At 51.8% G+C, this 20,751-nt stretch overlaps 2 protein-coding genes across 13 annotated transcripts in view; one reads left to right on the top strand and one right to left on the bottom strand.

The window, feature by feature from the left end:
* Nucleotides 1-20,751, bottom strand: part of RALGPS1 (Ral GEF with PH domain and SH3 binding motif 1) — a 249,656-nt gene that overhangs the window by 97,284 nt on the left and 131,621 nt on the right. The gene's annotated exons all lie outside the window — the stretch shown is intronic.
* The window catches only part of ANGPTL2 (angiopoietin like 2), a 33,659-nt gene that overhangs the window by 9,830 nt on the left and 3,078 nt on the right, over nucleotides 1-20,751 (top strand). The window contains exons 2-3 of the mRNA XM_033122575.1: nucleotides 4,302-5,167; nucleotides 18,846-19,039. Coding sequence (XP_032978466.1) covers nucleotides 4,351-5,167; nucleotides 18,846-19,039 — 1,011 coding nt within the window. The 5' untranslated portion in view covers nucleotides 4,302-4,350. The remainder of the gene's footprint in view (nucleotides 1-4,301; nucleotides 5,168-18,845; nucleotides 19,040-20,751) is intronic.

Raw genomic sequence — 20,751 nt, 5'->3', positions numbered from 1 at the left:
CCTGGAGTCAAGTTGCCTCCCTGGGCCTCTGGCAGTTTCTTGGCCACGGTGGAGACCCACGCCGGCCTCGGCACCGGCACAGAAAGGTGTTTGTCACCAGCTGCCACAGGTGAACAGCCCTGAAAGGCAGCGGGCAGGCCCACCCTAGCCAGGAGGGCGGCTCCTCCTCATTGTTCTGGGCCGGGCGTGGCTGCGGCACGTTGGAAACCAGGCAAACACTCACAAACTCAGCGCGGTTTCCACTCACGTCACTGCAGCCCTACCTCCTCGCCCAGCCCCAGCCAGAGGCTCCGCAACACCTTTCTCTGCCTGGCCCGAAGGCCTCAGCTGCCCGTCAGAACCACGCTGGGGCTTTGTCATCCCGGGGGAAATGAGCGCAGCCCACTGGCTGGGCAGGTAGAATGCAAACCCAGGCTGCTCACCGGACAAGCCCCCAAGGGGGCCCTGGGAAGATAGAACCTTCCCGTCTTGTGTTGTGATTGTTATTTTAGCGTAAATTAGTGTGAAATTAGAAAGTGGTGCTGCCAATACTTTACTACTAAAAACCAGATTAAGTATCATACATTTCTGTGCCGTCATTAAGAGTCTGAAGGTTTGTGGATGAAAAAGGGGCCACATACCAAATCTGACAAGCTCAGGAGGGGCCTGCATGGCAGGTACTAGAGACTAAGAGGCGGAAAGTAACCACATCGGATGGTCTGAACATAAAAATGCTTAATTAATTGTGGGTTATCACATCCTAGGCCTCCAGCTTCCTTGACAAAGGTCAATCTTTACCTTAAGTGAGCCTGTCTATTGTCTTTTTGCGTCTAAGATAACATACCTTTGAAATGTCAGAGTGATTTTCTTTTCTAGACTCCTTGAAGGCACAATCGCTGGTGCCAGAGCACACCACAGAACCCCTCATCGTTATCTTGCTGCCCATATACCGTCTCTATGTGCTGTAAATGTTCATTATTAACTATCCTGTACCCACACATGTATAAGAAGTATATGTCTCTCCATTTTACTTTTTATCCAATCCTAGAGACTTCCCCGCTTTGCTTTCTCCCGCCCCCGTAATCTACCACCAATGGATTTCATGTAACTCTCCTTATGTCTCCTCCTTTGATGCTAATGTATAATATAAGCTGCAAAACTGTCATTCTCTGGAGCATTTTCTTAGTCCCTTGAGATTTTTGCTTCCTGACATTATCGTCAGGTTAGCTCAAATAAACATCATAAAAATTCTCTACAGCTTTAGACCTTTCTTATGTCGACAGGTTTGAGTACATCAGGCCAGGAAGGGATAAGTCCCGGTTCTGCTTCCAGCTGTGTGACCTTAGGCAATTCACTTAGCCTGTCTGGGTCTCTGTTTCCTCATCTGTAAAATGAATGTAACAGTATCTACATTAAAAAGACACTGTGAGAATTCAGTAAAGTAGAAACACACTTGGAAAATGTTTAGTGCAGGGTCAGGTACCTAGTGGGCACTCAGTAAGTAGACGTCATGAAAGTCATGAATAAATATAATAAATGGCCTCCTGTGCCACTCCCACGCCCTCAGGCATTTACTTGCAGGCTTTCCAGCCCCCACCTGCTAGCTCCCTCCCATAGCACTCCGGGCAGCTTACAACCGTTGGTGGGCGTGTCTTTCTTTCTGTCCACAATATTTACTGAGCTCCTAGTATTCTAGGCCACGCGCCAGGCACTGAGAGTGGAGCTGTGGCCAGAACAGACACCCTCCTGCCCTGGTGGAACTTACACTCACAGGAGTGGGGTAGGAAGACACTATCTGTCTGATGGTGATAAGGACTCTGGAGAGGGAAGGAAGGTAGTGAGGTCACAATTTTAAGGAAGCAGGAGGGCTTCACTGGGAAGGTGATATTTCAGCAAAGTCCTGAAAGAGGCAAGTCAGTGAGCAGTGAGGAAACAGTGCTGGCTAGGAAACAGCAGATGCGCAGGCCCTGGAGGGGTTGAGGAGCAGCCAGGAGGACAGTGCAGCTGGACTGGTGTGAAGGAGGACGAGAGGAGGCGGGATGGGGCCAGAAGAGGGGGCCTGAGACACCTGTGAGCTTGTTCTCCAAGATGAGCAGCCACGAGGAGTTTAGTAGAAGACTGACCCGATTTGACTTTTTTTAACAGGATCATTCCGACTGCTGGGTTGAGGACAGACGGCAGTGGGCAAGCACAGGAGCAGGGAGACCAGTTAGGTCCAGGAGAGGTGACGGTGGGTTGCACCAGGTTGCAGGGGAGGTGGGAGAAGCAGTAGGATTCTGGGAATAGTTCCAGGATACTGGTATTACAATTTGGTAGTGAATTAGATGGGGGGGGGGGCGAGAGAGAAGGAGGAGGAGGAGGAGGGAGAAGAAAGAGGAGGAGGAGGAAAGAGGAGAGGAGAGAAGGAGAAAGGAAAGGAAAGGAAGAAAGAAGGAAGGAGGAATGAAGGCAGGGAGGGAAGGAGAGAAGAGGGGAGGAGGGAGGGGTCAAGGATGACTTCAAGGTTGTGGCCTGAGCAACTAGAAGAATGAAGTTGCCATTTACTAACACAGCAGAAACTGAAATGAACAGGTTGGGAGGGAGGTCCGGGGAACACCAGGAGTCCATTGCTGGATAAATTACGTCTGAGGTACCTAGCAGACAGCCGAGCAGGAAGGCCAAAGGTGTAGTTAGACGTACAAGTCTGGAGTCAAGGGATGAGGTCCGGGCTGGAGAAATAAATGTGGGAGTTATCAATGCTTGACGGTCATTAAAGCCACGAGACTGGGTGAGATCACTGAGGCAGAGAGGGGGACTGAGCTTTGGTCCCCCAGCCCCCAGGACAGGAACAGGAGATGAACTAGCAAAGAAGACTGAGAAGGAACAGCCGATGAGATCGGAGGAGAGGGATGGCGTTCGGGAAAGGAGGTCCAAGAAGGGAGAGGCCAGCCACATCCCACAGTGTTGAGAGGCAAGGTATTGACGAGGACCGAGACCTGGCCGTCTGGTCTGGCAAGTGAGGCCACTGGTGATTCTGTCTAGAGCACTTGGACTGCAGTGGAGGCCTGAGATGGGAGTGGGCTCAAGAGAGAACAGGACAAGAGGGGCTTTCTGGAAAGAGTAAAGAGTGAAACTCTTTGAAGGGTTTTGCTAAAAGGGGAGCACAGAAATGGAATAGTAGCTGGAGAAGGATGTGAGGTCAAGAGAGGATATCGTTTAAGTTGAGAGAAATAACGGCATGATCGTGCGGACGACGGGATCATGCGGGAGAGGTAGGGGAGACGCCGGAGCAATGCCCTTGAGGAGGCGAGAGGCGGGATCTGCGCATGTCCGTGCCCTCGCTCTTGGCCTGGCCGACTCCTACTCATGCCTCAAGGGTCAGCGTGTAGGTCACTTTCTCAGGGAAGCTTCCCTGACCCCTCCAATGAGGTCAGCAACTCGGTACTCTTTCATAGCATACGCTGCTTCCGCTTCACGGCACTTAGGGACTGTCAGGATGGGTAAGCCCCGTGAGGGCAGGGGCGGGCTCTGTCCTATTTGCAGCCACAGCTGCAGCAGCCAGCACACTGCCTGGCACGCCACAGACGTTCGATGACTACCTGGGGAAGGTATGCACGGTCCAAGAACAGAACTGCGACAACTCTGGAGGCATGTCTGTTTTCTGCTCCCGCCTGGCGTAATCACGCTGCGGCGATCCGGACGGTGCAGTTACTGGCTATGGCAAATATTTGGATTTAGAAGAGCTCGATTGTTTGTTCCTGTTTGGGCCCTGAGGCTCAGCTAACACACAGACCAAAGCCATGGGACTGGACACATCCTTCCACTGACACAGTCCACCACAAACTGGACACATTCCATACTATTTCCAGCAATTCAGTCATTTAACAAATATTTGCTGAACGCTTGCTTAGCGCAGCATCCTGGGGATACAGGATTGAATCGAGTGCCTGCCCTCGTGCAGCGTGGGGTCCAGCAGCAGGGCTCAGAGAGAATACTGCTTCATCACAGCTGCGATCACTGTGACAGGGACTGCCCAGGGCTACGAGCGTGTAGAATCAGGCAACCCTTCCTGCCTCCCCTCCTGGCTCAGGCTGTAGGCACTGGAACTGGCTGTAGGAGCCGCCGGGCTGTGGCCTCCTGCCTCCAGAGGCCCTGGTCTCCTCCCTTTTCCTTTCTATCTCTGCTGGGGCCTGCCTGTTTCCTTCTGTTGCTTCCAGAAGGGCTGCCTCCTGAAGCTGCATTCTTGGAAAGATCTGCCTGGTGAGAAGGCTGAGCTCATTTATGGCACAGGCCACTGGCAGCAATAGGACCATTACTGAGTCTCCCCTTCTGTTTACTTTCAGGTTTTCATAGGCTCTGTTCACAAAGAAGAACCACCATTTTGCAAGGACCATGAGGCCGCTGTGCGTGACGTGCTGGTGGCTGGGACTGCTGGCCGCCTTGGGAGCTGCAGCCGGCCAGAAGGAGGGTTTGGAGGGCTCCGAGGAGGGCTCGCCGAGTGAGTTCATATACCTGAACAGGTACAAGCGGGCTGGCGAGTCCCCGGACAAGTGCACCTACACCTTCATTGTGCCCCAGCAGCGGGTCACAGGTGCCATCTGCGTCAACTCCAAGGAGCCCGAGGTGCTCCTGGAGAACCGCGTGCACAGGCAGGAGCTGGAGCTGCTCAACAGCGAGCTGCTCAAGCAGAAGCGGCAGATCGAGACGCTGCAGCAGCTGGTGGAGGTGGACGGCGGCATCGTGAGCGAGGTGAAGCTGCTGCGCAAGGAGAGCCGCAACATGAACTCGAGGGTCACGCAGCTGTACATGCAGCTCCTGCACGAGATCATCCGCAAGCGCGACAACGCGCTGGAGCTCTCCCAGCTGGAGAACCGCATCCTGAACCAGACGGCCGACATGCTGCAGCTGGCCAGCAAGTACAAGGACCTGGAGCACAAGTACCAGCACCTGGCCACGCTGGCCCACAACCAGTCGGAGATCATCGCGCAGCTGGAGGAGCACTGCCAGCGCGTGCCCGACGCCAGGCCCGTGCCCCAGCCGCCGCCCGCCGCCCCGCCCCAGGTCTACCAGCCGTCCCCTTACAACCGCATCACCAATCAGATCTCCACCAACGAGATCCAGAGTGACCAGAACCTGAAGGTGCTGCCGCCCCCTCTGCCCACCATGCCCACCCTCACCAGCCTCCCGTCCTCCACAGACAAGCCGTCGGGTAAGTCCTTCTGGGAGCCTGTGCCATCTGGGCCTCAGAGTCGGGCGCCAGGCTTCCCTTGGCTGTGGCCATGAGTTGGGGAAAAGCCACGGCAAGTTGAAGCTGGGCCAAGAGACTTGTGCAAGCCCCCAGCGAGCCCTTGGGCCCAGCCGCTGGAGCTGGTGGGGTGCGAGGGGGACCACAGTCCTTAGATGGCTGCTCCAAGGCAGAACCAGGGAATGGGGAGTCTCAGAAGAGAACAGGTGCTCTCTGGCTGCTGATAGGAAAGAGCCCCAGACCTGTCGTTTCCTGGGCTCTGCAGTAGATGCTGAGTCGGCAAGCAGCCTGGCTCTCCTGAAAGCTCTTGCATGATGCCTGGCGCAGAGCTGAACAAACAGCAGGCCAAAGGAAAAGAAAGTGTGACCAAGTTCAACGTATGATACACACCTTGTGGGGTGGGGGTGGGGGGACGATTACTTTCTAAAGCCCATACATTTCCTAGAGTCTGCTGTGGTCTAGGATGTTCAATGATTCCATAGACTCTTAAATACGTTTCACCTTAAATCATGATTAATTCTCAGAATATCACTGTGGGGAGGAGGGAGGTAGCTGGTGAGTTCTGAAGCTTGACCATGATATTGGCGCTGGGCCCTTTCATGTACATTTATTACATCATTAACCCCTGCAGCTCCTTGTGGAAGGTTAACTGAGAGGATAAGGGACTTGCTCAGAGGGGAAGGATCCTCAGGCTAGATGTGATTTCAGGCCTGTTCACTCTAAGTCTAGGGCTGCGTGTTCTGTGCTCTAGGACTCTGGGGCTCCTCACTCCAGGGGGAGCACGAGCCCAGCCCCCTGAAGCTCCGTCTCTCCTTCATCCAGGAACCTGTGAGCCTTCCAAATGGCTGTCATAGGAGAACTAGATTCATCTTTGCAAAAATTAACCACATATCTGCTCAAAGTCAGTGATTTTGGTACCACTTTGTTGTATAAGCAGGGAGATATTTTTACTGAAACTATCCTGTTTTACACTCATTTCACACTTTTGAAAATAACCACCACTACCGGGAAGGGCAGCTTCTTGCTGGTTCCTGAGAGGGGCAGAACCTGAGTGCAGGGGGCGCCCTGTGCAAAGGGCAAGGTGGCACTGTTTGCAGGTCGCCGGGGGCGTGGGCCAGGGCATCCACCCGCCCTGCGTGCAGCACCCAACGGGAGAGCCCTCTCCTGGGCGTGCAGATTGAGAACACATGCTCTGCAGTGGACTAACCTGGATTCCAGTTCTAGTTCCCCCACTGATTAGTTCTGGGACAGTAAGCAAGTCACTTCACCCCTCAGAGCCTCAGTTTCCTCACCTGTCAATGGCGAAGGATTAAAACAGCCTACCTGAGGATTAAATGAAATGCGGCAAAAAAATATGTTTAGCTCAGTGCTGGGCCCATAGTAAGTTTCAATACATGGTAGCCACGAGTCTCCTTTGGTCTTGGTCTCTTCGTCTTTAAAAAAGGAGATTGAAGTAAATAAACGGTCCCTTTTTAGCTCTGGCATTCTACAGCTGATGACTGGTTCAACTGTACATGCGTCTGTTTTAAATCAGAAGTTCCAAAAGAGAAGGCAGAGTGTGCTAATATGTCTTGGTAGGATACCCAGAGGGCAGAACATGCCCTTGGGCACCCAGTGAAGGCTCAGCTGCATGTTGTTATAATCCTGATGGGAGTCAGGCCAACCCCAGTGGTTACTCAACAGATCTCCTCTCACCTAAGCATCTCTGGTTTCTGACTCAACAATTTCAGGACGTTGCTGAACTGGAACTGAGCTGACAGGTGTACAGTGTAGTAATGAAGACTTAGGTTTGCATCCACCCCTTGTTAGCTGTTTGCTCATGAGAAAGTTGCTTAACTCCTTTGAGCCTCAATTTTCTCCTCTGTAAAACGGGGGCAATAGTCGTAATATCACAGGGTTGTTTGGAAACTCAAAGCAATCAGAAATGTGATATGATGTCCAATGGGGCAGCCAACAACGGCACAGACCCTACTCCGTGCTGGTCACAGAGCTAGACTTGGGGAGCAGGTGAAACACTGTGGTCCCTGACCTTCAGGAACTCAGCCTGGGGGAGGTGGCAGATGCATGAACGTGCTGGAATCCATCCACGCCCACCAGTTCTAGCTCCTAAAATCAGCACCTCAAGTCTGACAAAGGATTTCTCTGAGAGGAAGCATTTGTCAAGGTGAAAATTTCCAGAATCTTGTGAGAACTTATGGGACCAACATAACAAAGTACCTGAGATCAGAAATGCACTGAAAATCATGGGCTGTGCGGTTACCATGGTAACACCACGGTGTGCTAAGGGGCACAGGAGGGGCTCCAGGGACACTACTGTGGCGTAACTGAGTCTGCGTGAAGTAGAAGAAGACAGGGGGCAGAGATGGGTACTTCAGTGTTGCATCTTTAAGGATGCACAGCAGTTTACCAGGTGGACATGGGAGTTGGGAAACCAGTGACTGGTGGGTCCCTGATAGAGACGCGTCTGTGCAAAGACCCAGGGGAGTGGCCTTAGCCCTGGCACCTCAAATGGGCCGGACCCTGCGTCCTCACAGTCACAGCCCAGGGCTCCTGCACACACCCAACGCCTTTCCTCCCACCTGAAAGCGAACCTGCTTGGGAGGGAATGGCAGATACTTTATTACGGAGATAACTTGAATGTGCTCTAATTTCCTTTTTTTTCCTCTTAAAGCAAAGCCTCCCGAATATTGGGTACTGGTTGTCAGGAATAGATCCCTTATGGCCCATCTGACCACTGTGTTCCCACCCCAGGCCTGAGCAGCCGAGACTGAGCACCTGGCTCTGGAAGCCGAAGGGGCAGACAGAGCCATGAAGAGCTCGGCTGGGGGCCCTTCCCTTTCCTGGTACTGGACTAAGTGGGGAGGAAAAGCCAGACTGTCTCTCTCAGCCAATCAGCAGAGAGCTCTTATCAGGCCTGTTTGGAGAGCTGGGGGGGCAGGTTTGGTCCTGGAAAACAAAACCTTCTTCTATGCTCTTGCCCAACAGATTCTTTGTTCCTGGAGACATCACTCAGCCAGAAACACCTTTGCAATTAAGCACTTTTGCCCTCAAGTTTTGGCAGCTTCTGAATCTTTCATTCCGCAACCACAGAGCCACCCACTCTTCCTCAATGTCTAGGCTGCTCAGCCCACAGCGTCCCCTGCCCTGGGACCTGAGGGAGCCATGGCCGCTTATCTGAGGCTTTACTCACCATCGTGTTCCCAGCCAGACAGTAACAGGCTGGCCCCAGGCCAGGCCCAGGCCTAGAGCCTGACTGAGGGAGACCCAGGCAGCTCCTGGCTTCCCGGGGCGTCTCACCTGGGTTTTGTTCTGTCTGTCAGGTTTGGCCAGAGCTGGGAGCGTTTCGGTTAGGACGATGCTTGTGACAAGGCCTGGCCACCTGGTTCCTTCTCCGGCCCTCTCTCCTTGGGGTCCTGCTGCGGCTGCCCTTCCTTCCTCTCTACTCTTTCTCATACTCAACACATCCCCAACCTCCTTCTCCTGCTCTGTCACACACGCACCAGTCAGGTCTGTTACAGAGGAACGTCGCGGGCTTCACTCTCTCAGAAGCAAAGGAAATGACAGGATGGTCTCAGCTCCAGCCTTCTCTCAGGTGGTTCTGGGAGGCCTGGGACGCTGTTCAGGGCTCAGTTCAGCCCAGGCACAGCCACGCACATGCCAGCCTTCCTGCCACAGCACCCGCCCTACACACTGGTCAGAGAAGCAGCAGCAGTGCTACCTCTAGCTGCCACAGTGAGGGCTTGTCTGAAACGAATCTTTAAAAACCAAAAGGAGTAGGCACATCCAGCTGTTTTCTCTCCTGAGAAAGAACGTAATCGGTTTGTTTCTCAACGGAATGAAGGGGCCATAAAACCATAAAATATTAGAGCTTGTGTGAAGCCTCTCGGCCACCCTGGCACAGCCCTCCCATCCCAGAGCCTCAGCGGCAGAGCCAAGATTGGTCCCTGGATTGGAATACCTAGGATACTGCGGTTCAGAGAGGTTAAGTAACTTAGCCAAGATTACACAGCTAGTAAGTAGCTCCGCCAAGGAGCTAACCCAAGTCTGTCTTAACCATTCTGGAATATTGCACATTTCCATGGAAAAGCTGAAGGGGAACTGGTGTGAAAATCACTCTATAAACGCTTGACTTGGCCCCAGATGCCAACTGCCTGGGCCCTGACCCTCTGTCACTATTTCATGCACCAGGTTCCAAGCAGCTCCTTGTAAAAGAGCTCTGGGAACAGTCGGCAGGCTTGTTATTAGAACTTTCTAACAACACAAGACATTGTCATCGCGAATCCACTAAAACAATACCACCTAGAAGGAACCGACTAAATCAAGCATTTGTGGTCAGCTCACTAGTCACACAAAGGGATTGTCGTGGTGACTTTATGCAGTGACTGTATCATAATCCTGAAATGCCACACGCACAAAAACAAAGCAGAACTAAAAGTTAGCATCATATTACAGAGCATCTAAAACAATTGAGCCCTCCCACAGAAAACATAATACGCACTTGATTTTCTAGTAAATGGACCCAACTGAAGCTATTGATAAATCTGATTTTTAATTTGTATCTAACCTGGACAAATTCTCTAGAGTTACTTCTAGTCAGCATTTCAACGTATAGCTAAGTCGAACTCCTGATTTCTTTAAATATGTCAACCTTAAATATATAACAATCAGCAGCTATGATCAGCTTGTGGGCCACATTAGGCGGCAAGCATGTTGCCTCACTGATATTGTCGCACAGAGAAACCGCCCACCGCTCATAACAGACGGCCTATGGTCAAAGAGGCATGGACCACCTGAACAAGTGTTTTCCTAGGTGGATTTTCCCCCTTTTATTTGATTTCCCCCTATGAGGTGGGAAATACGTACACTAAGTTGTGGTTCCCTGGCATAGTGGTATGTTTTCAAATAGAGAACGAGATGTAGCACACTGTGGCTTCCATTCCTCCTGGAGGTAAACAATCGTCAATCCAGGTGAAAAGCTGTTTGTTGGGCAGATGTGCAGACCAGCTCTAGCCCACTGGGCTTCCAAGCCTGAGCGCTGTGGGGAGTTGGAGATTCATCTGGAAACTGTGAGGATGGTGAGGGTGTCTCCAGTCACCGGTGACTGGGCCTCGGGTCGTAGAGGCTGAGGGAAAACCCCATCCAGCCCTCCGGCCTCCGGAGCTTGTGCTCTTCACTGTACTATGCTGTCTTGTTTCTAAAATGTTATTGTTGAACAAAATAAGATTCCCAAATTCATTACAAACTACGAATTCCAGTGATATTTCAAAGAGCATTCTTTGCTAGCTTCTTCATAAACAAAAGCAACTCCAGTTCGAGCTGGGTCATCTTCCTTCTAGCTTGGCTTTCTCTTTCCCCCTCACGGGGTACCTCGGGGACTGGGTCACAGAGAGCCTTTTGAGTGTGATGGCGGGCTCTTCCTCTATGACTCAGGCGTTTTCCAAGGGAGACATTTGGCTAAGCACTCAGGCTATTTACAGCCCAGGAGATAAACTATCAGCTTGTTACCGTTAAAAGTGGTGATCTGGCATCTTGTGGCCTGAAAATCCCAACAGTGTGGCACTTGGCAAACCGAAAGTAATCTAGAAAATCCTGGAACTCAGGCATTTGTATCCAGCTCGCTAGTCACACAAAGGGATTGTTGTGGGAAATTTACGCAGTGGACTGTATCGTAACTCTGAGATCCTCCCCCAGAAAAAAATGATAAAGCAAGCAGAATTAAGTTAGCACCCTACGACAGGGTCTAAACAAAGCTGGTAAGGGCCCTTGAGTGCCATGGGCAGTGCACTGCCGTAAAAGGGGCTCAGGGTGCCTCCCAGGGGTCTCTACTGGCACTGACGAAGGATGCAGACCACGCGGGGTCCCTGTTTCCAGATGGATTTATTGTTATTGGTTCTTAAACTGGAAAGAGCAGAATGAAGATGACAAAGGGAAGGCAGCCAATGGTGGCGAGAAGCTAGGAAATGGAGGATGGCATGTGGGGCACTAAGCGACTCTCCACGCTTGACTGGGAAGGTCATCAGATAATCACTGCCCCTGAGAAGACTCCTGCCCCCAGGGAGCCCACAGTCTGGTGGCGAGACAGACCCCGAACAATCCTAACACGGTGTGACAGCCAGAGCCCTGTGCAGGGCTCGGAGGGCAGGGCTGAGTTCTACCCCCAGATCCTCCCCTTTCCGGCTGTGTGATCTCTTGGAGCCTCAGTTTCCTCGGCGTTGCAGGGTCGCGTGAGGATGAGACGCGAGAGCGTGTAAAGGCTCTACTACGTGGTAGTCAGCGTTCTTGTTATACACCAGTAGAGATAAACGTGGGAGGCGCTACGGGAGCCCTGAGGACGATAAGTAGGTCTTCTGGGGTGGGGGAGACTTCCTGGAGGAGGGAGAGGCGGGCTGAGGGCCTTGTAGACAAGCTCTCAGAACCACTGCCAGCCATCACCAAAAAATCGTGAAGACCAGGCTTGGTGCTGGGCAAATGATCTGTTTTCCGAAAGAGAAAAAGAATGAAACACTAGAAATGACATGCCAATTGGCTTGTGGTAAACCCCAGAAAAACTACAAAAGATTAGAAAGAGGAGTTTGTGAGCATTTGGGAAATTAAAAGGTGAGCAATGAAAGCCACCATCCGTTCCTAAGGACAACCCCAGGAGCTGATGCCCTTTCTTGGAAAGGGCCGAGGGGCTGGCCGACCACAGGACTGCCCCCGCCCCCCAGGCTCGTGGGTGGCAGGCGTGGGTCTGAGGAGCTCTTCCATGAGGTGCCCGCATGCCAGCACCACCAATCTCTGGGCTGAGAGGGTCTCGAGTATGCTCGTCACTGTGCTCAGTCAGCCCCGTGTGCTGCCCTCCTCCGTGGCCAGTGACCCCTCCCCCCACCCCGTCACCCAGGGAGCCTCAGGCTCCACTCCCACTGCACACAGCGAACCCGCCATAGCCCCTCCTGGTCTAACCTCTTCTTTTTAAATCCTGGTTTCTCCTCCTGCCTAAGGGTATTGATGGGATCCTGGGGGGTGTCAATGTGTTTACAAGTATTCTTTGGGGAGCAATAGTGCGCTGTTTAACCTGAGGTCAAACAGGCAGAAAAAGGGACCCCTTAGGCTCACGTGGGCCCTAGGCGTTCTCAGTTAGGGGGCTTCAGGACGCATCAAATGCACTGAAATTCACCCACCTCACACGTCTGCTATAATTCTTACTGTGAAAAGTTTGAAAGGATTTTAATAATTTTGCTGTTGAAATTATTTGGCCAAGGGTAACACAATTAATTTATGGTTGGCTCAGATTTCTCAGCAAACACCAGGCATGTTCAAGAATTCTGGGGAAGTGAGAAAAATCCACCTACACATTGTTTTCAAAAGTAATAGCATTTTTATGATGAATAAATTTAACAATTAATGAATTAGACAAGATGTTACACTCTGCAGAAATTTAATTACATACTTATAAATTTTGAGTTTGTAGTTCTTTTCATATTTCAGAGCTAATCGATTTTTTTTAGGCCTCTAACACTTTCATAAACTCCTGAAAAGCTCGTCAGCGCCAGGCTTCGTGCCCTTCGTCTGAGGGCACATTAAGGGGCCTCAACAGCAGGGATGAACATTTGGACCCTTTCCCCCGAAGGACTAGAAACAATACTCATAATATCAACTCTGAGACCCTACAGGAACTTGAGATGCCTCTGGGACCGCACCAGCTGCTCCTGTGTTTAGGTTATTGTTTTGTACTCTAATTCACTGAAAAGTGGCGACTGACGTAGAATATATATGTTCATCACCAAAATGTCATTTCCCCGAGCCTCCTGGATAAAGGAGACACAGGCAGCACATATGACTTCCTTGCCATCCCTGCCCGGTGTATGCTCTCCGGCCCTCGCCCAGGACTCCCAAGATTTAAAGCCGACCGGGGCAGGATTTGCACCTCAGCATTCCACGCGCCCCGGCTCTCGGACAGGTTAATTTGGCTGGGACATTCCAGATCCAGTTTCAACAACTAGTCATTTCTCCTGTTAGAAAAATGTTTCTGGGCGTGGCAAAAAGACTTTGGAGACAGACCTTCAATGGGAATAACTGAACACAGCATACGGTTCTCACGCAAAAGCAGCGTGCCCGGACGACACCACAGAAGCCTCCCCGTGCCCACGTCTGGGCTGACACGTCCCTAGAACGATCCCTACAGGCCACAGCGTCCTCTGTGTGGCTCAGGTGCTCAGGTCCTCAGGTACGTGGGGGACAAAAGGCTTGTCGGACACTGGCCCGCCGCACGGCCTAGTCCAGCTCATGGCCAGGAAGGACTCTGCCCCTCGCCCCAGCCCCAGACGCAGCCGCCGAGAAGAGGCACCATTCCTGCCCACACAGGCCCACTGTCTACCCAGTTCTTAGCTCCTGCCTCAAGGGGCGCTGCCAGTCCACCTGGTCAGACATGCATGGGCCATGTTTCCCCGGTAGGAAAGGCGACTGCACTGGAAGTTGATGCAGTCGGTGGGGCGGTTCATTTCTCTCCACTGGGGCCTGGGTGGGTAAGTCAGGCTGAGCTGGTCTGCCCCAGCCGCAGGGAGGAAACTGGGAGCAACACTTAGGTCTTGGCCTGGCTGCAGGCTCCAACTCCACCTTACTGGAAAGGCCCTGTACTGGGGACAGTGTGTCCTGGACTGGCCACCCGGGGAGGCTATGACCCCACAGAGGAGCAAGGAAGCAGGGAAGGGACTTTGGCACCCAACCTTGATCACCTCAACACTTACGTACCAGGTTTGACACTGGGGTTTGGAGGCCCAAGACCTGCATACTTTGTGTTCCTATTGCCATGTCCCTTCTCCCTGAGGCCTCCTGACACCAGGCCCTCTGTGCTTTCCACACCCTGTGTTACTTCTCCAGGAACCAGCAGACTCAGCTCAGCCATGGCGGCTGCACTTCCCTCCACGTGGAACGTTCCAACTGCAGCTCTGACCAGAGTGTAAATATGGTCTTTAGAGAGATGCGGCCTGGTGCTCCCTCCACGCGGAGCCTTGGTGCTGCCGAGTTAGTGTTGGCCTGGCGCTCCGGGCAGGGCTGCCCTTTCAGAAGAAGAGCCAAGTGAAATACCGCCGGGGCACTCTGCACTGGTCCAAAGGGACAGCTCTGCCCACTGCACAGAAAATGCAGTTTCATTGACAAAAAAAGATTTCCACTCTTCATTTCAGTGTATTTTTGTGGCCCTCTCAACTGAAGTTCTGACTTTTTAAATATGCCTTTTAGGAAAACATCTGTCGGCACATAATCTCGCGTTCAGTCTTGGAAATTCAAAAGCAGATACAGTAACTTGTTTGCGTGGGGGTGGAGATGGGAGTGGACAACTTCAAAACCATCAGCTTTCATCACAAAGGGAGGGAGGAGAGAACCCTCGCTGGCACCTGCCTCGTGCTGGATGTTCTCACGTCATGAGACCCTCAGAAGAAGTAGGTTCTTTCCCCCCGTTTACAGAAGAAGAAACAGATTCGAGGAACAGCCCAAAGCCCCACTACGAGGAGACAAGGCCACCAAGATTTGAGCTGACTCCAAGTTTGGGGTCCTTCCCCAGTCCCACACTTCCTCCAGAGTCCCCAAAGATGAACAACTCACCTGGCCCTGCAAAACAACGCTGTGTGTATACGACAGGCTCAGATTTCTCATCCAAGTAGGGGGTTTAGAATCAGCCGCTTTAATGCAACCACATGATAACCTCACTGCTGCCATTTTTCTGCTACTCAATCATTTTATTGCTGCCAATTTTTCAATGGTAAGTATTTTTCTAGTTTTCATCCGTCATTTAATTTTCTGACCTTTGCCACTGGTGCCTTTAATGTAGGAAAAGGCAATGTGTTTGGACACTGTAATAGCAGAAAATACTAAACACTTCTACACTATTTCATACCTACTCCATGATTTTAGAAAGCACGCTGCACCTAAAAGCCTTACAAGTAAGAACTGCCAGGGTTGCCTTAAAAAAAAATAAAAAAAAATTAAAAGGAAGGGAAAACTTCTACATCACGAAGCATACTAAAATAGTTGAAAAAATGGGCAAAGGACACCAAAAGGTAACCATGGAAGAAAAATCATTAATAAAGATTTTTTTTTTAAAGGGTATAAAACCTTGGCAAAGAAGTTTAAATTTGTATTTTTTTTTAAACTGGCTGACTGGCAAAGATTAAAAATAGTCTTAAGGACACAGAGATAAGTCATCCTAGGCCCCCGACCCTAGTTCACTCTGGCTGGAGGAAAAGAAGAAAGCTCCAGAGTGTGGGCTCTGAACCACCAAGACCACCTTGGTTCAGATACTGGATCTGCCCCTCACCAGCCACTCGGGTGTCACCTAACGTCCCCACGCTCCGATTTCCTCATCTGTAAATGTATGGATAGGGCATCGGATATGGCGCATGCTCAGTGCACACTGGCTAGTAGCAGTATTTTACCATTACTACTACTCCAGTCCGGACTCTCTTAGAGCTAGGGCTTCATAACCTGGGGTGTGGAGATCTACTTACCTTCTGCAATTATAAGCAAAATGGTGTGGGTCTGTGCATTGTTCTGAATAGAGGGTCTAGAGCTTCCCCTAGTTCTTAAAGGGACAAGTGACCCCAAAACATTTTAAAACACTTGCCTTTTAAAGAGAGCCCTTTGTAGAAATGTCAAAGGAAAAGCTGAAACCACTGACGGCACCCACAAAAGTAGCTCAGGCTGGAGGCACGAGGCGGACCTGCCCTCTCCCAGTGGCCTCCAAAGCCGCTCCCCACATGGCGCCTTCTTCAAAGCTGCCTTTCCATCTGAGCACTCCACAGGAGCCCTGCGGCAGCGCTACAGTAAGAGGTCTGGCTGCCGGTGTGCAGTGGGTGTTATTCTGCAGGCTTTGGCGGGGTCTTCCGGCGCCAGCATTCGCATCAAACGGTCTCTCCTGTGCTTCTGACTCGGTAGAGAGCTGGGCGGCCTCCCACACCCACTGCACGCTCTGCTCCAGCTGTCAGGGACAGACTCCTATTCTCTGCCTTGGTCCCTGGGGCTGTGGGCCGAACACAACTAAAACCTTTTTCTCTGTCATGAATGCTCTTTCTGGAAGTCTGGCCGCCCCTTCCCAGGACGGAAGAGGCACACGGCAAAGAAGGAAGCAGCCGCTTGTGCCACATCTACCGGGAGGAGCGGGGGTACTGCCCCACCCCTTGGAGGGACAGGGCTGGTGAACAGGTAAATGGGAGAAAGCCTGTCCCTGGAGGATGAAGAGAGGAGCCCCCCTGGGCTAAGTGTCAGTGACGAGCACCCACACCGACCTTTCTTCTCGGTGCTGCACAGAGAGGTGAGCCAGGCAGCCCCTGCCTCCCTGCAGGTTCCAGGTGGGATGCTCAAACACAGCCACGAAGGCTCAAGAAAAGCCCATTTGAGATGTGTAACAAAGACCAAGAAACCTAAACTTCTCCTGTTTTACCATCACATATGGACTAATTAGGGCCAACCACCAGCCAGGAAGAAATTTGAGAAGTTGAGTCTACACAGGGGAAGCTGAGTACACCTGCCACCTGTGTTACCCCTCCCCCACCCCTCCTACACACACACACACACACACACACACACACACACACACACACACACACACGGGAAAGGACTAGATTCCACAGGAATTCAAGTTAAGAGAAGGCTGCTGTGGTAGCTCCTCCCCTGCTGGGCATCAGAGTAGCCCCCACCCTGCCTTGGGCTTCCGCTGCCAGCACAGTACCTGCCAAAGCTGGAACTCAATAAACAGTTGCTGAATAAACATACCAATTAATCTAAAGAACAAGATGGAATTTTCCTAGCACTTTTGATCTTAACCATCTCGGTTTGGGGAATAGTTTGAAGAGAAGCTGAAGCAAAGTATGGCGATTTTATTTGTTTTAAAATACACAGTTCCATGGCTAGGTCCTGAAAACCTTCTCAAGTTTCCTCAGATGAATAAGGAAGAAGAACCCAGTTTATTTGAACCTTGGTGACTCGAGTTTGTACTTCCTTGTTGATGGGACCGACATCCAAACACAGGAAACCGCCAGGGGAGACGGGCGTGGGGATGGTGAAAGACCTGCAGCAGCTGTTCAGACTCCCAGACACCCATTCCTCCTGATTGGGCTGCCCAAGCTCAGTGAAGTCACAGAAAATCACAGAATGCATCTGGTCTGAGTTTCAGAAGAGCTGCAGATTGGGGTGTGTCCTAGACACGGTGCTTTAAGTCCGTGGGCTGGATTACAAAACCACCACCTTAGAGGGTGTGATCTCCGCACATCTGGCCCTCAGTGCGCTTCCCTTGCAAAACACACCGATTGAGCTGAAAGGGAACTTGGTCCTTCCAGAAGATATTTGGAAGCCAGTGTCTGAATCCTAGAAATGTCCTCAAATTGCTGGCTACGTGGCCACATATGGGGCACTGCTTGGGCCCCTGTGACTCCATGGAAATTCATTTACTAAAAACTGCAGCAACTGTCACCGAGCACTGTCACTCACAAGGCAAGTGAGGAGCCAGCACTGAGGTGCCGCTGGCCAGTGTCAGCTTCAGGAAGGGCAGGGAGCCCATGTCCCCGACTGGGACAGCGCGTCGGGACCCGCACAGGCCGACGACTACTGCTGCGGTTGGCGGGCACACAGCTCTTTCTGCCAATTTAACCAGCGGTAAAAGAAAAATCACTCCCGGAACTCCACACAAATGATCTCAGTAATCCTTACAAACTTGAACGAGGTAAAGTCGAGCTCCCTTCCAACAGCTAGGGAAACTGAGGTAAGGAAGCTTGCCCAGATCACATGGTGAGGGATTCAGGGGGAAAGTGGGCTCGGCTCTTGTCTTTATGTCCCATTATAGTGGTTCCCCCTTATCCTCGAGGGATACATTCCAAGACCCCCAGTGGATGCCTGAAACCACTAAAGTCTAATTTATAAATTAAACACAGTAAGAGATTAACAACAATAACAATAAAACAGTTATAACAAATACAATAAAAGTTAAATGAATGTGCTCTCTTTCTCTCAGCAAACTAGCATGAATTGCTTTTTCCTTCTTCACAATTTCACAGATGGAACATTCGTTCTTATCGTAGATATCAGCAACCTTAGCATATAATTTTTTTTCCTTTCTTTAAGTTAAAAACTTTCACCTTTTCACTTAAAGGAAGCACTTTCCAGCTTCTCTCAGGCATATGTGAATTGCCAGCATCACTACTCTTGCGCTTTGGGCCACCATTAAGTAAAATAAGGGTGATCTGAACCCCGCACTGCGATACTGACGGTTGATCTGATGCCTGCGAGGCTCCTAAGTGACTACAGGGCGGGAGCGTGTACAGTGTGGAGACACTGGACAGAGGACTGATTCACATCCCGGGAGGGATGCAGTGTGACAGCACACTTCATCGTACTGCTCAGAATGACACGCAATTGAAAACTTATGAATTATTTCTGGAATTTTCCATTTAATATTTTTAGACTGTGGTTGACCGTGGGTAATTGAAACCGTGGAAAATGTAAACTGTGGATGAGGGGGACTACTGTACTTCCCCTCACTGTCGCTAGAGCCCTGGCGGAGGCTGTGCCTGCTTAGGGTGCAGCCAGGGATGGGGTGGGGGTGTGGATGCAACTCGGTGGCCTGGAGACGGGCAACAGGGAGGTCTGTGATATGTGCCCATCTGTGTCCCAGGCCCATGGAGAGACTGCCTGCAGGCCCTGGAGGATGGCCATGACACCAGCTCCATCTACCTGGTGAAGCCAGAGAACACCAACCGTCTCATGCAGGTGTGGTGCGACCAGAGACATGACCCCGGGGGCTGGACCGTCATCCAGAGGCGCCTGGACGGTTCTGTCAACTTCTTCAGGAACTGGGAGACATACAAGGTGAGAACCACTGGCTTATCTGTGCTGCCCACAAAGAGCTGCCCACCTCGAGGCCTGAATGACCAGAGACAGAGCCACTCGGAGGGAAGGTGGGAGCCGACCTGTTAGGGCCTGTGCAGCCCCATGTAACCATCTGAGGCAAGGACACTGACACCCATTTCTGCAAACCCACCAGGGATGGTGAGGACCACTAGCTCCTTCCCTGCCTGCCACTTGTCATGGCTGCAAGACCACAAAGGGTGTGTGTGTGTGTGTGTGTGTGTGTGTGTGTGTGAGGGGCTGTCCAGACCACCAAGCCCCACAGATGGGGGGTGATTTACAAATGCTGGTGTGCAGTGGCCCCTCCCTGCAGCCCGGCTGTGGGGAGCATCTTACTCCCAGCTGGCGCTTTCTTGGGGGAAGACCCAGAAGAGGCAAATCCCAAGGCTCCCAGGTCCCGAAGAATCTCCCAAGGGCCTGCTGTAGGAAACTGTGAGAATACTTGGGTCCTAATTCCAGGGCTCATCCTCTCAGCTCCCAACTCCCGGGGGATTGAATGCTCACCCTCACAATAGGAGAGGCTGCTAGGGCTCGGCTGTGCTCTGCCCCTCCTCTGGACAAAGAGGTGGTACTACGGCCGGCCTGGCAGAGCAGCTCAGGGCACTGGGCCCCCGCCACGGGCCAGGCTCCCCGAGGGCTTCCTTTAGCACCTCCTTTAATCTCACAGTAACCCTAGGAGGGAGACACTGGTAACGACCCAGTTTATAGTTGAAAAAGTGCAGTCACTTGCTCAGGGCTGCACAGTGGAAATGGCGGGGAAGTGCCCAGAGCCTCGGCCTCGGACAGCAAAGCAGACTAACTCCTTGGCCAGGGTGCCTGCCCGTGGCTCTGCCGTGGCCCCTGCCTGTCCTGGCTGCCCTCCGACCCACCTCCTTGCCAACCTGTGTCTTTGTTTTCTCCAATTGCCCCTCCGCCTCCAAATGGAGAGTTTCCTGAAGACTCATGCCCTAACTCCTTCCTCCTCCTTTGTTTTCTCTTTCTCAGAGGCAGTAGAGCACAGTGGGTATGACTGGGTTCTTGGCTCAAATCCTGACTCTCACTCAGGTGCTCTGGGCTTCTCTGGGCTTTAGTTCACCCATTCTAGGGAGATAATAACAGCACCTAGCTCTTAGATTGGCTTGACAATTAATAAAATAACCTACGTGAAGTCCTAAGACCAGTACAGTAGTCAGTGAGCTAAATACTAGCTATTGTCAATATTATCAATGAATCCACCCTTTTCAGTGGATTTTCTTTCTTCAGTGGCCACCACTCAGCTGGTGACTCCCCAAATGACATGTAAAAACAATAATAACCAAACCACTGGATTTTAGACTTAGGAGGGAGCCCGGGTGGCTGTGGCACGTTTGTCACAGCTCACACCTGTCTGGTGCTTTCCAGTTCACATGGGACCCTCACACAGTCCGCCCAGGGAAGGGAACCGAAGCTCAGAGGAGGGAAGGGACTTGTCCAAGGAGCGCTGGTTGCATGCCTACTGTGTGCCGGGCTCTCCCTTTACCACATCCACATGTCCCTACGCGACCGTGAGAGAGCAATAAGCAGTGCTCGTGCTCACACACTGCCCAGCACGAGCCAGCACTCCCTAACAGCCTTGACAATGCATGACGAGGCTCAGGAAGGCGAGTGGCTCATCAGGTCACAGCCAGGGAGAGGGGGATTTGAACCCGGGCCCG

Source organism: Rhinolophus ferrumequinum, chromosome 12, assembly GCF_004115265.2.
Source record: "Rhinolophus ferrumequinum isolate MPI-CBG mRhiFer1 chromosome 12, mRhiFer1_v1.p, whole genome shotgun sequence".
In the NCBI taxonomy this organism is placed as follows: Eukaryota; Metazoa; Chordata; class Mammalia; order Chiroptera; family Rhinolophidae; genus Rhinolophus; species Rhinolophus ferrumequinum.
Note: the sequence above shows the minus strand (reverse complement) of the source record. Positions and strands in the feature narration are given on the sequence as shown.